This window comes from Pimephales promelas, chromosome 24, assembly GCF_988280905.1.
Source record: "Pimephales promelas chromosome 24, fPimPro1.hap1.1, whole genome shotgun sequence".
In the NCBI taxonomy this organism is placed as follows: Eukaryota; Metazoa; Chordata; class Actinopteri; order Cypriniformes; family Leuciscidae; genus Pimephales; species Pimephales promelas.
In genome coordinates, this window is record NC_142792.1 from 4,348,019 (window position 1) to 4,364,272 (window position 16,254).

Genomic DNA, 16,254 nt, shown 5'->3' on the forward strand with positions numbered 1-16,254 from the left:
TTTGTAAATAACACAACATGTAAAAAGAGATGTTAAAAATGACACATGCTGTGTAGATTTTAACACATAAAGTGTGTGTGCTTAGGGACAACACATTTTGTGTAGATTTTAACACATGTTGTGTAGATTTTAACACATGTAGTGTGTGTGCTCAGGGACAACACATTTTGTGTAGATTTTAACACATGTTGTGTAGATTTTAACACGTTTTGTAGATTTTAACACATTTAGTGTGTTTACTCAAGGACAACACATGTTGTGTCAAATTTAACACACAACCTGTGTTGTTTCTTTACACATCTCTGTGTTTATAAGGATTACACATTTTGTGTTACATTTAACACAACTAATGTGTTACACAGCAGCAGTGTGTTGTTGAAACCTTTTACACACTAATGTGTTATAGTAACACAACTTGTGTCAGATATGCGTCACATGTGACTGTAGTCGGAGAGTATTTGCCAGAGTTACTTCCTGTGTGCTTACAAAAGTGTTTGGATGAACATTGACACGTATTGGTAACTTGTGTTTATGTAGTCCAGTGATGTTTAATAGAGTTTATTTGAACATTTGGATGTTTTAAACATCATTAATCTACATAGACAAGCTCTTATTGAGAATTAACATAGATTTGATGTTTCATTTCAGTTTTATTTCAAGTCACCATAATCGTGATTAATGGCTCCTTTATTTGGGCTCTTGACCCTTTACTCTTGTTTTAGTGTTTCTCTGGCTGCTGTAACTGTATTTTAATAAAATACATCTGTTATGGTGATAGAAAATATGATCAGATGGTTCTTGATGATGTCATAATCAGCAAGTTATGATCAAGTTTTTGAGTATATGGATGGAGTGCTTTATTTTAATGATTTATTGTTAGTTCTGAAAGTTTTGTGAAACTACATCCAGCAATCAAAAAGTGCAGAATGACAAAAAAAGTTTAAAGCTACAGCAGAAACCAGTCAAACACAGATATCAAGAATCAGCGTATGTATCTCAATAATGGTGACAAACGAAAAATTTCAGGCCGCAATGCATGCTGGTACTTATGGATGAGCTTTATAGAGACATGAAGCTTTGCCACCATTGTTGAGAGTCATATGCTGATTCTTGATGTCTGTTTTTGACTAGTTTCTGCTGCAGCTTTAAACGTTCTCTAAACATATATTTTTTTAAGAATTATAGAATGAGGTAGCATACACCACAATATCATGTAAAAACTGAGTATCTGTAATCAAATATAAGTGATCAAATATACATTATCTCTTATACATTATACTTCTCTTGTTATGTTAAAAAAACATCATGTTGAAAAATGATCATTTAATGATCTTTTTCCTCAAGATAATTTCAACTGTTTCAGACGTGCAATAAAAATACACAGAAACAGCAAACAGAGAAACGAATGATAAAGAGTGAAGGGTCAAGAGCCCAAATAAAGCTGCCACTAATCACGATTCTGGTGACATCAAAACAAACATTCAATGAATCGTCAACACAAAACCTGGTAATTCTCAATAAGTGTTTCTGTAGACGTCTGACAGAAATAAATTGTTTGTTATAATAAATTAGTTATTAATAACAACTGAAATCAGCATTTGAAAAAACATTGAAACCGAGGCATGATGTGATTGGCTGCCAAAAACACTCATTAATCTGAAGTTTTTTTATGAATTAAGATTTTATTTATTTATTGTAATGTATTGTTTCGTTTATTTTAGAGCTTGTTATGGGATACCATATAAAATATACTACCTCTAATTATGTTCTTAAACACAAACTTCCCTCCTCCACCCATTAAAATTCTATCCAGTTACATTTTAACACACGTTGTGTGTTAAAAACTACACAACTTGTGTCAAAATACCATCAACACATGATGTGTGTTGTTTTTTAACACATCTCTTTTTAGAGTGTACCTTATACACATGAAGTACACATAAGTACAATCTTGATACACTATTTTAGAAGGTACAAAATGACCATGTGGAAATTAAGGCTTTTTTCACACCTTAGTAACATATTTAAATACTTGTTACATTGAGTAGTACAACGTATTTTTTTATATAATTGCATTGTACCAAGTATGTAACCGACTCGGCCTGTTACACATGTGTAACAGTAGCTGCTTATTACATGTGTGTAATTACAATCTGTTCCATAACTTCATTACATGTTAATTACATTTTGTTACATGTTATTACATCGTCTACTACTAAGTAATTAGTTAAGTAATTACTCTGTATCACGGGCACCGTAAAATAAAGTGTTACCCTATAGGGTACTATTTATATACAGTATGGCTTTAGAATAGGCTACTTTAAATATAGTAGCCTAATACTGTCAAATTTTTGTGGTGTTTTTTTTCTTTCCTTTTTTTGGAGCACCATCAGTCTCATTCATGAATAGTCAATTTTTAGGTCAATTTTCCAAATGACTTAAAAGTTGACTATTCGTGACCCTAAAAGAGGTTTTTTTCTCTCTTTAGGAGAATTCAACAGATAGGCCAAGTAGTTAGTAGTTGGCTCATTATTTAAGGCTGCAGTTAGATATAGGCCTTCACACTACCCAAATATAGCCTATTCAGTCAGTCACACACACACGAGCAATAAAAACAGTTCAATTTTTATTATCAGTCTCAAAGTATAGCTTTACAAACTGCTGATTTAGAACAGGTTTATTTAACTTCTAAATGAAAAACCAGGGTTCCTCCGTAACAACGACAAGACATTTCGAAAACCCCATATTTCAAATAAGTGTAACACGTGCACAAGTGATCATCATAATACGGGTCGTTGTCCCACACCTCCAGCGTCAGCTTTTCACCATATTTGCAGTATGGGAAGTTGAACTCTGCATACCATGTAGGATAAGCGGTATCTAGGCGATATTGTGTCTGCCCCCCAAAAATAGAACCACACAAGACCTTGATGTATGCATCTTGTTCGTTTCCAGGATGTTCACTATTGAGGCGGCTGGCACTTATGCTATATACCCGAGCAGCAGCACTGGCAGAGTCCAGCTGAGACGCCAGCATCAGCACAGCCAGAGACACCAGCCGAACACCATTAAACACCGCCATATCTGTCAGAAACAATACAGGTTCAATTATAGAGAAGGTTTAATACACACAAATATCGAAATGCGGAAATAATGTCTAAATGTAGTGGTAAATATGCCTTACCTTGCTTGTATCAAGTGTCGAGTGTTTGTTTTCTGATCTTAGCCCCCTTTATAATGCAATGACCAGGGGAGTAATTTACGGGTAGGCTACCAATAATCTCCAGTTTACTTGCAGAGCATGCATTTAGTTCGTTTGTTAAATAAGAGGTGATCTAGCACATTGAAATTTGTTTTTGATATCAAGTGATCAAAGTGCTTGTTGACTCTTTGATCAGTGGTGCAGATAATGTTCTCTTGTGACTCGCGCACAGCGACCGCACAGTCTTCACACGGACGCGCACCTTAATCCGTTTCGGAGACTCTCTATTCGTTCCGAAAAAGTTCACAAAAAAAAGCACTCAAATGTGTCCCTGCTAAATATACAACCACTGATAAACATAATCGGTTTTAATAAGGAAAAAAAACGATACGAGTGCGGATTAGAATCCAGAACCTCTGACACGCTTGGCAAAAGTTCTGCCGCATGACCAATAAAAGTATAAGTGGCTTAAGTGGCTTTTAACAAACTTTACAGGAGAGACAAAACAAAACTTTGGCCACCTGTATTATTAACCTTAAACCACAAACATTGCAACCACAGGCATACTTACATGAATGGGTATTTAAAGGTCCCCTCCCCTGACATGAAATTGTCACTTTCTGAGGTTTTTTTAACATCAACATTAGTTCCCCTAGCCTGTATTTGGTCCCCTCGGGTCTAGAATTTTCAATCGGTGTAAACCGAGCTTTGGTTATTTTTCTCTTCTCTGAAGCTCAGACGCGCTGATCTTGAATCTCCTCGTTATAGAGCATCACAGTCCCGCCCACAGCCCGAGAGAGCGCTGGTGCCGGAAGTAAATTTCCCATTCATTTCTTCCATTGACATTTTGTAAAATCCATATCTAAAGAGTATTAGAGCATGTCTGAGGATAATCAGCTACGGCTGAACTCATAAGCATACAATACATCATTTCAAGTGAAAAAACGAAGATAAAATCCAAAAAAAGTCGAGGGTACAAGCCTGTGTACACATTTTCATTTCCGAGCAAAGGAACTACTCCTCCCATAAACCACCGCGCCTCACTGAAGTCGTCTAAAAGCCACCGTGAAAGAGCCTTTTGAGCGACTTCCAAATCTGACGACGGGCACATGAACTTTTTCTCCAGTGAATTTTATATAGTGAATGTGCAGGGAAACTCCTTTTCCTCGATTTACTGAAACAAACGCATTTGCAGCTCAACATGCAAAAACATTGAGTATCTGGCTCGCTCATTAGCTAAGCTGTGGCAACTGCACATCCAATGGCGCGCGGGCGTCTCAGAAGTGCGACCAATGAACTTAGTCCTACATCATTACGCGATTTTCAGTCTTCACGTACCTTCGCGGGGTTTCAGACACGTGACACGACTTCCACCAATCAGATGCATCACTGTTGGATTGTGGGATTGTTCAGGATTGTGGGTAATGAAGTACTTATCCAATACTTCGCGAATAAAAGGCATTTATCTTAAAACAAGGTTAGTGCCCCATGAACTTTGGGCGTTTATATGAGCATATACAATCGCTTAGTACAGCAGTAGCTGGTTTTAAGTCTACCATGTATGGTTACGTTTTTATGGCTTATATCTCAAATGTCAATGGAGAAATTGTATTGAATTTTTACTTCCGGCACTGGCTGTGGGCGGGACTGTGATGCTCTATTACGTCATAACGAGGAAAGGTTACCTCCCCTTTCTCTGCTTTGCCCGCCCATAAGAAAACGAGCTAGGAACAGGAAGTACGAACACGCAGGCACGATTTGAGTTTTTCCTCGAGTACAAATGAACACAAACGTATTTTTTTGTTCCTTCATCCGAGCCTCTGAAGAAACAATGGGTTAATTTTATTTTCTCTGGAAATGCGCCAACACAACTTCCCAAAGTTTTGCATGGTCCAAACATTTCAACCGACGACTATTTCCTCAACTTGGGCCAATACAGAACTGGCCTCGATGAACGTCTGAAAGTAAATCGATCGAGCTACCCAGCAACAATTTCTGATGTGTTGCCTAATTGTTCAGACAGGTAATCTTTCTCCCAAAATCACTCAATACTGTTTATGCATAAGTCAAGCCAGTGACTAAAATATCAACTTCAACACATCATTTCTTTTAGTAGGATGAAATTAATCTTATTTAAATTGTGATCAAATTATACAGAAAGCGATCAAAGAACGATCTTCACACAGCACAAGTTTATCTGGACAACTCGTTATGAAACTGCACAACGAAGCTCTTACTGTATGTATGTACATCATCGTGAGGGCTTATCACCTGCTTGCTCAATGCTCATCACAGCAACATTTTATGTGAAGGGAATAGATTGAAGTGCTTCAAAAACTTCTCACGATTCAGTAATCTCAATAGCTGTAATAGTAAAAACCTATAATTGTTGTAGTAAAAGTATTCGAGAGAGTTTCACATGTAATATGTAGCTATTTCATATGCAAGCATGTCAGCCAATCACAGCAGTGGGCGCCGCGGATACACTGAATCCCACAGCAGACACGCCCCGACAGAGCGTTCAAATCAGAGGCTATAATCAGGTTACAAAAATGCCTTTTATTATGACTATTTTTAATCTAAACAAAAAACAAACTTATAAAATAATTAAATAACCCCATATCAGGGGACCTTTAAGTAAAAATTGTATGGCATATTAACTAAACTAACATGTTCTAAAACATTTTACTGGTTACCAACATCTTTTAAAAGATCTGCTTTTGTGTTCAACAGAAGAAAGAAACTCATACATGTTGGATACTTGAGGGTCTTTATGACAACTCCAATAACTCCAACTCCAATTAAAAAAATTGACATTGGAGACCAAGAAGCTGCGCTGAGCGCAACTTACACACACACGCGCACACACATACACACACTTATTGCGCCTTCCCTCCTCGCGCCCCGATGCTACAAAACCGTTCAAAACCCATAAAAGCAACAATTATTAATAATACTTACAGGTTTTGATTCGGAGGAGGAAGCTGATCCATATACACTGGATACTGAGACCTCCTTCAGGAACAACCAGCTTGCGAATCCACATTTGAATTCATTTATGTTTTTGAACGATCCGTCATTAAAATGAGAACACAATCGGGCTATACTGTTTTGGTATCGTTGGAAATATGAACTATAACCACCGATTCTTCACATGCTCGTCCCTGGTAAATGAAAACAAAGTGGCTGAACTATCTTTGCATTGTAGAACACAGCGTCTTGTCGGCATGATGCTATGATGAAGTATTTGAATGTGTAGACTTCAAGTTTACACTTCCGTCTGCGCGCGCAGTAACTGGGCGCGGCCAGTATGTCTCTACGTCACGATGTAACAGCTAATGACTCGTTTCAAAAACAATTCATTTCATAGACTCAGAGTCGACTCTCACTTTTGAAAGACAATAACTTCATATACGGTGCACTTTCAGGTATAAATCTTTGCAGGATGTTTTCATTCCCTTAGAGCTATATATTCCACACCATATGAACAGTCATTTTCAAAAATCCATGATAGGGGCTCTTAAATAGTCAACATTTTTAAGTCATCTGCTGTTTTTCTCTTCAGGATCAAGCAACAGACAGAGACCTAATTTCTAGTTGGCTCATCATTTAGGGATGAATTTAAGTGCACACTACCTGTTATGCTTCCAGATCCCCTAAACCTTTATAAAACTATAAAATCACAAAAGTCTTCCAAAGGTCATCAACAGGGTTCAATCTGTGTTGTATACGCACTGAGCTAATTACATTTGTCAAGATGCCAAGAGTGTAAATTATTAATTTTTTTTTTCAGCCCTGATTAAATTTTTTTTTTTTATGAAAAGTTAATGAGTTAAATCTAATGACCCAAAAAAATAATGTGGTGCAATAGTTTATTTATTTTTTCTTATCATAGACCAGTGACTTGACCTCTGGCTTGTTGTCATGAGTTTCTCAAAATGTCGGTTTTGCCAAACTGGCATAGACCCAAGAGATGGGCACCGCGAATGCCCCTCCTGTTTCGGTATGCAACAGCTTGAGATGAAGTCTTGTTCAGGACCATATAGTTATAGGCATCTAAAGATTTATATGCCCTCAGTTTCTATTTACGATCGGTTTCTCCATAAGGTAGGTGTAGAAGTCAGGCCACTCAACCGAGGTAACGTACGTTAATCCTGTCAGATCGTCCATGCATTGAGCGAGCGTGTGAAGGCTACGGGTCGGCCAATCTGGTTCTGTCCGTTAAAATTAACTTTTGAAAATAACAATCGCGGTCCTAGACAGTGAGTGACCTTACACATTAAGATAAAATCTGATTTTCTCCAGTCATTGTTAAAAAAACAAGCTAATAAACCTTGCTAACTAGCGTTAGAGGGATCGTTCTGCCTCCACCTAAGCTCCGCCCACATAAAAACGTCACCATGTTTACCAGCTGAAAAGGGGTCTATAGGCTTCTATTGTCAAGTAATTACTCCAGACTAACCATGAGTCTCTACCATGTCTATTAGACATGACCTGAACGAACCATCAATCATTAATTTAACCCTTCTATCGTTTCTTAGGCGGTTTATTCAATTTTATCTCAATGCACCAGTTCAGTTAAGAGTCTGGCGGCTACTTGCTTGTATTTGCGTATCTTTTGGGATTCATTTTGTCAGCGTAAAAGGGGATTTCTCAGGTCCGTTGCTTGGCTGGCGGGCTCCTCGTGCCTGGATAGATGTCTTGGGCGGCCAATCACGTGGTGTGTTGGAAACTTAGAACCGAGACTCTCAACGGAAAAGAAAAGAGAACTAAAGAAAGAAAAGTGAGACGAGTCGTTGGATGACTTGAATGAAGCTGTTTAAACCCCTGTTCTTCTGATCTTGATTTGGGTTATTTTGTCTGCTCGTCTACATGGATCGCCCGTCTGTTACTCTGTCATGGCAATCATGACGATGTAAATCTACACTAATGCATTCTGGGATATTCTTCAGTATAACTCCTGTAACTCTAATGCTTTGTTCGGGTCTAAGATTTTAAACTCAAATGTTTGTCCGGCCTCTTGGATGAGTTCTGACCGATTACGACCTGTGTATATTTGAGAGATGCCGTTTTCTTCACCACTCATCATAAATCATGCGTCATCTGTGATCTCTTTACTCTGAAGCTTTAGCGAGTACAGTACAGTTTAGACATGATTCCTATTATAAGAACACAAAACATTTTACACAGATTTCAAACAAGCCATCTTAGAACATATGAAAGTAGGCTACTAATAGGAAACAAGACACATCTAATAGTTGTAACATTACATGACTTAGATCTATAGACACATACCGAGGTTTTAGACACAATATAAAATTATGTAGTTGAACAATGTTTGATAATATTGGTAAAACATTGGATTCTGAGTCGGACCAGAAATCAATGAATTGAGACGATTGCAGTTCCCATGTCCTTTTACTATGTACTTTTTAATTGTCACAAACACCCATGGTCATGTATATAGTATATACAAAACCTCTGCTTATTCGTATTTAAAAGGCTTTTGTCTGCCAAATTAAATGTAGTCCAACCAAATATTTGTTACAACTAAAAAAACTTTTCTTCAGACAAAAATCGTCTAAAAGTAAAAATAAATGAATAAATAATTAAAACAGCATAAATAGTAAATGTCTAAGAATGCAGCACATTTTAAAATATTTTATCAATAAGATATTTCAAAAGATTATTGATTTTATTTATAACTCTTGTACATCATTGGCTCAGTGTTTTCTGTTTTTGTAGATTTGTAGGACTGAGAACTATTATTTTAATGCACTGCTTCTATGCTTACTTGGCATACAATTTATACACTCTTGGCATCTTTACAAATGTAACTAGGTCGATGTGAAAACTACACAAATGCACGTTATTGAACTACCTGTTGATGACCTTTGGAAGATTTGTATCGATTGGACAGCTTTATAAAGGTTGTGGGGATCAGGAATTATACACACTGAATCTAATACAAGCAAGGTAAGACATCTTTAACACTGATTCACACTTCAGCTTCTTGACACTTTTAAGACACATCATTTTTACTTTTCAATATTTGTGTCATCATCTGTATAACTGAACCTGTTTTGTTTCTGACAGATATGGCGGTCTTTAATGGTGTTCGGCTGGTGTCTCTGGCTGTGCTGATGTTGGTGTCTCAGCTGGACTCTGCCAGCGCTGCTGTTCGGGTGTATGACTTACGTGGCAAAGATCTCACCGGTGATCCTTTTGGAAACTTTCCTGATCCATACGTCAAGGTCTGGTGTGGTTCTTCTTTTGGGGGGCAGACAGAATTTATCAAGGATAACAATAGACCTACATGGTCTGCAGAGTTCAACTTTCCAAAATGCATTCTTTATGAAAACCTCAAACTGGAGGTGTGGGACAAAGACCTGAATATTGATGATCACTTGGGAACGTGTACCAGAGAGGTGAAAAATGGGACTTTCCCAGTTACTTGTCATTTGAACAGCGGAAGTCTGTTTTACAAGTACGAGTTTAAAAAATAAACCTTTTCCAAACAGCTTTGAAACAAACTGTAATAGCCTGATAGGAATAAAGTTTATCAATATAATGTGTATGTGTTGCATTAATATGTTCATTAAAATCTACTTTTCTTCTTTAGTGAAATGCTTTTACTAACAACATAAAAATAGAAATGAAAGTCCTAAATAAAGGTTGTCTCTGCTTTTCAGTTCACACTGACTGAATCTAGTTTTAATTTTTGCACTTTATTAAAAGGTTTTATGTGACCCTGGACCACAAAACCAGTCACAAGTCGCACGGGTACAGTATATTTGTGGGAATAGCCAACAATACATTGTATGGGTCAAAATTATTGTTTTTTCTTTTATGCCAAAAATCATTAGGATATTAAGTAAAGATCATGTTCCAAATTTCCTACTGTAAATATATAAAATATTTATTTTTGTAAGTGAATGCAGCACAATCGTCAACAAAAATGGACAACTTTAAAGGCGATTTTCTTAATGTTACGGATTTTTTTGCACCCTCAGATTCCAGATGTTTAAAAATGTTGAATCCCCGCCAAATTGTACTAATCTAACAAACCATACATCAATGGAAAGTATATTTATTCAGCTTTCATATGATGTATAAATCTATATTTCAAAATTATGACCCATGAGCCCATGTTTTGTGGTCAAGGGTCACATACTGTAAAGCCCTGCTTCTCCTCTCACAGAATGTTGCAAGCGATACATTCCTCATAAACTGCACATCACATCCGGGCACACCACATAATACTTTTCATACTTGTAAACATGAGTATTTTACTCTACATTTTATGCTACAGGAAGTGTAGTATATGTCAAATGTTCATAATTGATAAGCCATTTACAATAAAAGTCTTTTATTCCATGGATGATTTTTGTTTTCTCTGTGGAATACGGAAATTTTAATGATACCTGGAACTGCCAAGCTCTCAATGTATAACTTAGCCTCCAAAAAATATGTATTCTTGTAAGTGTGCATAAAATGTGTGATTTGCACTGGGGTAATTTATCACTTGCTGCCAGTGGAAAATAAATCATTGAGCAGAAAGAGAAGTTGATGTGACAAACATTTGAGAAAGAGAGGTGATTCTGAAATCAACTTATCCCTACTGAAGTCTAAAGTATTATTGCTTCTGCTTGTCAATTCACCCTGAATCGAATCTAATTTTATTTGATATAGGCTATGTCTTTAATAATATGGTATTGTGAATGTTAGTTTTTAGTAAATAGATTAAACTATATTGTTATCAGTCTCAAAGTAGCTTTACAAACTGCTGATTTAGAACAAGTTTATTTTGCTTCATAACTGTAAAACATAGTCCCCTTTTCCAGATAACAAGTAATGGTGAAAGACCCATATTGCACCCCTCTGCCACATGTGCCCAAGAGATCATCAAAATTCAAGTCACTGTCCCACACCTCCATCTTCAGGTTGTCACCACTTTTGCAGTTTGGGAAGTTGAACTCGGCCGACCATGTAGGATTTCTGTTATCATTGATATATTCTGTCTGCCCCCCAAAAGTAGAGCCACACCAGACCTTGACGTATGGATCGGGTTTGTTTAGAAGAGGGTCACCGGAGAGATCTTTGGCATGTAAGTCAAACAGCCGAACAGCAGCGCTGGCAGAGTCCAGCTGAGACACCAACATCAGCACAGCCAGAGACACCAGCCGAAGAACTTTAAAGACCGCCATATCTGTCAGAATGAACAGATGTTCAATAATACAGAAAGGTTTAATACACCCAAATATGGAAATGTGGAAGTAATGTCTAAAGGTGTAATGTAGGGATAAATATGCCTTACCTTGCTTGTATCAGGTGTTATGTGCTTTTTCCCCAGATCATAGCCCCCTTTATAATGCAGTGACCATTGCAAAATTCTTTGAACTGGTGATCAACGACAGGTGCTTAAAATCCCATGAGTATCTGTTATCAGCTTTCTACCTCGAATGTAGTACTCTCTAAAATTGACAAAAATGTAGATTGTCATAGAACAATCATCTTTTTGTGCAAACCCTCTGGTTTAATTGTAATGTCATCTGTAGAGCCAAGACATCCGTCTTCCTGTTTTATGTAATTTAAGGTGTTTATTTATTATAAGATTGTAACAATTGTAGGTAGTAGGCAAAGGCAAATAAGAGCAACTGCTGGTAAAAAAAATTCCCCTAGCTACTGAAACTGATGTGCTTCATGAAGATATATATATATATATATATATTTACTAGGGGTGTCACGATTTCGATATTAAATCGAAATCGATCGAAATTAATTCAATGGTATCGAAATCGAAATAAAAAATGGTATCGTCGATACTGCCACGCCCCATGTCGCGTCCGTGATGGAAAGTTCGGATCGTTTTACTGACTCTATTCTTCAATCTCGTTCATCAAAATTAACTAAACTTTTTTTCTAGTCATTTCAGGGGCTTTAAATGTTATACTATTAAGTTATGTTACTTGTTTTTGTTATATTTTAAATTTGGCAATGGTGTAGTGTACATTGTGAACAAATTTATATTGCATAATGCATAAATGTGTAGTCTAAAAATTGCATAGCAATCTGCGCTTTACTTTTTTTTTTTTAAATCGAGAATCGAATCGAATCGTGACCTTAGAATCGATAACTTAATCGAATCGAGGATTTGGAGAATCGTGACACCCCTAATATTTACCCTGTCTCTATCTTCTTTGGCATTTGTCTTTTTCTTTTTCCAACTCAAAGTCCAACATCACAGATTCAGAAGAAAGTCTTGCTCAAGGACAGGACACAGAGTACAGTACATGTGCAGAAGCAGAGTTGGTGTGGGCCCTTAGAATCGTCCTAAATTTCACCCCCTCACAACCTTTATATAACTGTAACCGCTAAGCACCTGGACAGAACATCGAAATGGCTCCTACAATAACTATACAATCATAAAAGTCTTCCAAAAGGTCATCAACAGGTGGTTAAATCCCATGCGTTTCTGTGTTGGCCACAAGTTGGCAAGAATGCATAAAATTGCATCATAAGAAAGCACAGAAGCAATGCATTAAAATATTTTTAGTAATTCTATTCTGAGTGACAAAAGCCGAAAACAGTGACATATCAGAGTGTCCATTATAAAGAAAATAAATCTTTTAAATATCTAGTGCAAATGTATCATTTGTATTCAGATCTCAGATTTTAAAAAGAGTTAATGTCAGGATAGCTATTTCCAGGTGGATTGAGCTAAAGCAGGAGAAAGACTTCACAAGAGACACTGAATTTGAGCTTTCGTCTCAACATTTAAGTCAATGTCACAGTCTAAATTACAAGCTTTTTTCATTGTTTGGTTGTGTACTTTATTCTATAGCCAGATAGACATTTAAAGTTCAAAGTTGATTATGATGTGATGTCTAACAATGCATGTACTTCAGAAAATATGAAGTCCAACATACATTTTCACCACTAGATATGAGAAATTCCTACACATTGTCTCTTTAATTGTATTTGATGGATCTGTTTAACTGTTAGCACTTTAATTATCATGGTTAGTAATATTTGGTGTTGCTTTGCATATGTCTTTCTGTTAGCACGTAGCCTAAACTAATCAATAATACGCTGAAGTTTATAACGATAGTGTCTTCGTTAACGTTACATGTGCTACAGAGGTAATTTTGGGCAATAACCCTTCAGTAAATGCATATTAAAGGACTAATGTTGGTTCATCCATAAATAATCTTGCCGTCATTTACTCACCTTCATTAGGAAATCCGTATGGTTACTTTCCGTGGAAGACATTTTTGGAGCATGTGGTCACTTGACAATTGTAAGCTAGTGAAAGCGAATGAAGACGGCTCTGCACGCTATAAAATAACCATATAAAACAATATAACATAAAAGTGATCTGATACGACTCGTCCGCTATATTCACATAGTTATTTAGTCATATGATAAGTTTAGGTGACGAACAAACCGCACAACGTCGTTATAATCACTGATGAGCTTCACCTCTTGAAAACTCGGTTCGAATAGTGAGCGAATCAATTAAAAACTAAAAGATTTGTTTTGAGCGATTCATGACATCGAACGACTCTCATAGCCTGCTACGCGCCAAGGAGGGCTATGAAATAACGATTGAACTTTTTGCCTCATATATAAATACAGTATGGCTTCAGAATACTTAAAGTATTATATAATACTGACACATTTTATGGTGTTTTTTGAAGCTTAACAATCACCTTCATTCACCTTAAAGGGATAGTTCACTCAAAAATAGTTTTCATTTACTCATTTTCATGTTGTTCCAAATCTGTGAGTATCTTTTCTCTGTTGAACACTGAAATAATGTTGGGGACCATATAGTTGACGACAGGAAAAGAAGTTGCCTTTGGAAGTCTGTGCCGTCAGCTGGTTACCAATATTCTCTGAAATATCTTTTGTGTTCAACAGTAAAAGACACTCATACATACTTGAGTACTTGGTACTTGAGGGTGAGTAAATATTTCTGCTTTAATAGTCCACATTTTTAGGTCATCTGCTTTTTTATGTTATCTATTTTTCTAGTTTTCTCTAGCCTAGTATTTTCGAATCTAGTTTTATTTTATATATTGTATGGCTTTATGTATTGTACTGAATGCACTTTATTAGTTTCATTTGAGTAAATAGATTATTTTAGTAAAAAGTAAATGAATATAGCCTATGTGATCAGTAAATGCAGAATACACACACTCTAAGCAAAAAACTGTTACACTTTATTGTTATCAGTCTCAAACTGCTGATTTAGAACAGGTTTAATTTGCTTCATAACTGTAAATCAAAGTCCCTTCTTTCAGATAACAAGTAATGGTGAAAGACCCATATTGCACCCCTCTGCCACACGTGCCCAAAGGATCATTAAAATTCAGGTCTAGGTCCCACACCTCCATCTTCAGGTTGTCACCACTTATGCAGTTTGGGAAGCTGAACTCTGCAGACCATGTAGGATTTCTGTTATCATTGATATATTCTGTCTGCCCCCCAAAAGTAGAGCCACACCAGACCTTGACGTATGGATCGGGTTTGTTTAGAAGAGCGTCACCGGAGAGGTCTTTGGCATGTAAGTCAAACAGCCGAACGGCAGCGCTGGCAGAGTCCAGCTGAGACACCAACATCAGCACAGCCAGAGACACCAGCCGAAGATCTTTAAAGACCGCCATATCTGTCAGAATGAACAGATGTTCAATAATACAGAAAGGTTTAATACACACAAATATCAAAATGATGGAAATAATGTCTAAAGGTGTAATGTAGGGATAAATATGCCTTACCTTGCTTGTATCAGGTGTTGTGTGCTTTTTCCCTGATCATAGCCCCCTTTATACATGTGACCATTGCAAAATTATTTGAATTGGTGATCAACAACAGGTGCTTAAAATCCCATGAGTATCTGTTATCAGCTTTGCTGAGTTGGCAAATTTGTCAATACATTTGTTCAGTTTGTTGTGTCAAGTTGCTGCTTGTGTGAAATAAAAAACCTGTTCACTTGAAGGAACACTCGACAAAGTGCTATTAGAAGACATCCTGTCATAGCTTTTTGGTACATAATGGCTTCCGTAGATGCAAGCGCATTTGAAAAAAGCAATTTGTTTGAACGGGAGAAATTCCTACATTGTCCCTTTAATTGTATTTGTTGGATTTGTTTAACTGTTAAAGCACTTTATCATGGTTAAAAATTAGGCGTTACTTTGAATTTCTGTGTGTCTTTCTGTTAATACGTACATAAACTGATTTTGGCATTACTATTGAATATAATCGTCTGTCTTTTTGTTAATAATTACATAAACTAATCAATAATACGCTGAAGTTTATAATGATAGTGTCTTCGTCATGTCACTCATGTCCAGAGGTAATTTTGGATAATAACCCTTCAGTAAATGCATATTAGGACTATTTTGGTTCATCCAAAAATAATTCTGCCGTCATTTAGTTATGGTTATTTCCATTGAAGACACTTTTGGAGAATGTAATGGTCCTTGCCTATAATGAAAGCAAATGAGTAAGACTGAGACTATCAAGCTAAAAAAATAACCACTTAAAAAAAATATAGGCTAGCATAAAAGTGATCTGATACGACTCGTTTGCTATATTCATATTGGTATATTTAAGGGTTTAAATGGTTATTTTCTGTTTTTCAGTAAATGGAAAGATATTGTTAGTTCATTTTAGTGTTTAATGTTCAGTTATGTTAGAAAGTTAGACTTTCTGTAATGTTTTTGACTTTGGTGGTTACCATTTTCAAGAAGAGTGGTCACTGTTTAGTGTATGGGCACTTATTCTAAAGGCTATTTGCATTATCTCACACTTAAACCTTCACTATTAAAATTGACTGTAAAAATAGAAAAAGACTGGAAGTAACTGTGAAGTCATTTTAACTAAATTTATGGCAATTTTATTGACAGGAAAAAAAATATTATCTGACAAAAATTTATTATCTGACAAAAAATTCTTTCACTGCAGAACTTTTAAGTTCATACAAAACAATTAATTTAAAAAAAAAGTTGGATACATGTAATTCAATCTCATGGAAAAGTTTTCCTTAA

General features: G+C 36.3%; 3 protein-coding genes across 4 annotated transcripts; 1 reads left to right on the forward strand and 2 right to left on the reverse strand.

The window, feature by feature from the left end:
• The first annotated feature begins 9,090 nt into the window (after window positions 1-9,090).
• LOC148965138 (perforin-1-like) lies at window positions 9,091-9,898 on the forward strand. Its single transcript, XM_089126752.1, has 2 exons — window positions 9,091-9,178; window positions 9,299-9,898. The coding sequence occupies exon 2, from the start codon at window positions 9,301-9,303 to the stop codon at window positions 9,706-9,708; it is 408 nt and encodes a 135-aa protein (XP_088982878.1). The 5' UTR covers window positions 9,091-9,178; window positions 9,299-9,300; the 3' UTR covers window positions 9,709-9,898.
• Window positions 9,488-13,705, reverse strand: LOC120476727 (perforin-1). 2 transcript variants are annotated; one of them, XM_089126754.1, is made up of 3 exons: window positions 13,433-13,705; window positions 11,520-11,676; window positions 9,488-11,411 (listed from the first exon to the last, which is right to left on the reverse strand). In XM_089126754.1, exon 3 carries the CDS (start codon window positions 11,407-11,409, stop codon window positions 11,005-11,007), a length of 405 nt encoding a protein of 134 aa, XP_088982880.1. In that variant the 5' UTR covers window positions 11,410-11,411; window positions 11,520-11,676; window positions 13,433-13,705; the 3' UTR covers window positions 9,488-11,004. The 2 variants fall into 2 exon arrangements, with proteins under 2 accessions (XP_088982880.1, XP_088982881.1); XM_089126755.1 differs by lacking the exon at window positions 13,433-13,705 and having other exon boundaries at window positions 11,520-11,677.
• Window positions 13,706-14,404: 699 nt separating this feature from the next.
• On the reverse strand, window positions 14,405-15,080 carry LOC148965139 (perforin-1-like). Its single transcript, XM_089126753.1, has 2 exons — window positions 14,983-15,080; window positions 14,405-14,873 (listed from the first exon to the last, which is right to left on the reverse strand). Exon 2 carries the CDS (start codon window positions 14,869-14,871, stop codon window positions 14,467-14,469), a length of 405 nt encoding a protein of 134 aa, XP_088982879.1. The 5' UTR covers window positions 14,872-14,873; window positions 14,983-15,080; the 3' UTR covers window positions 14,405-14,466.
• Between the last annotated feature and the right edge of the window lie 1,174 nt (window positions 15,081-16,254).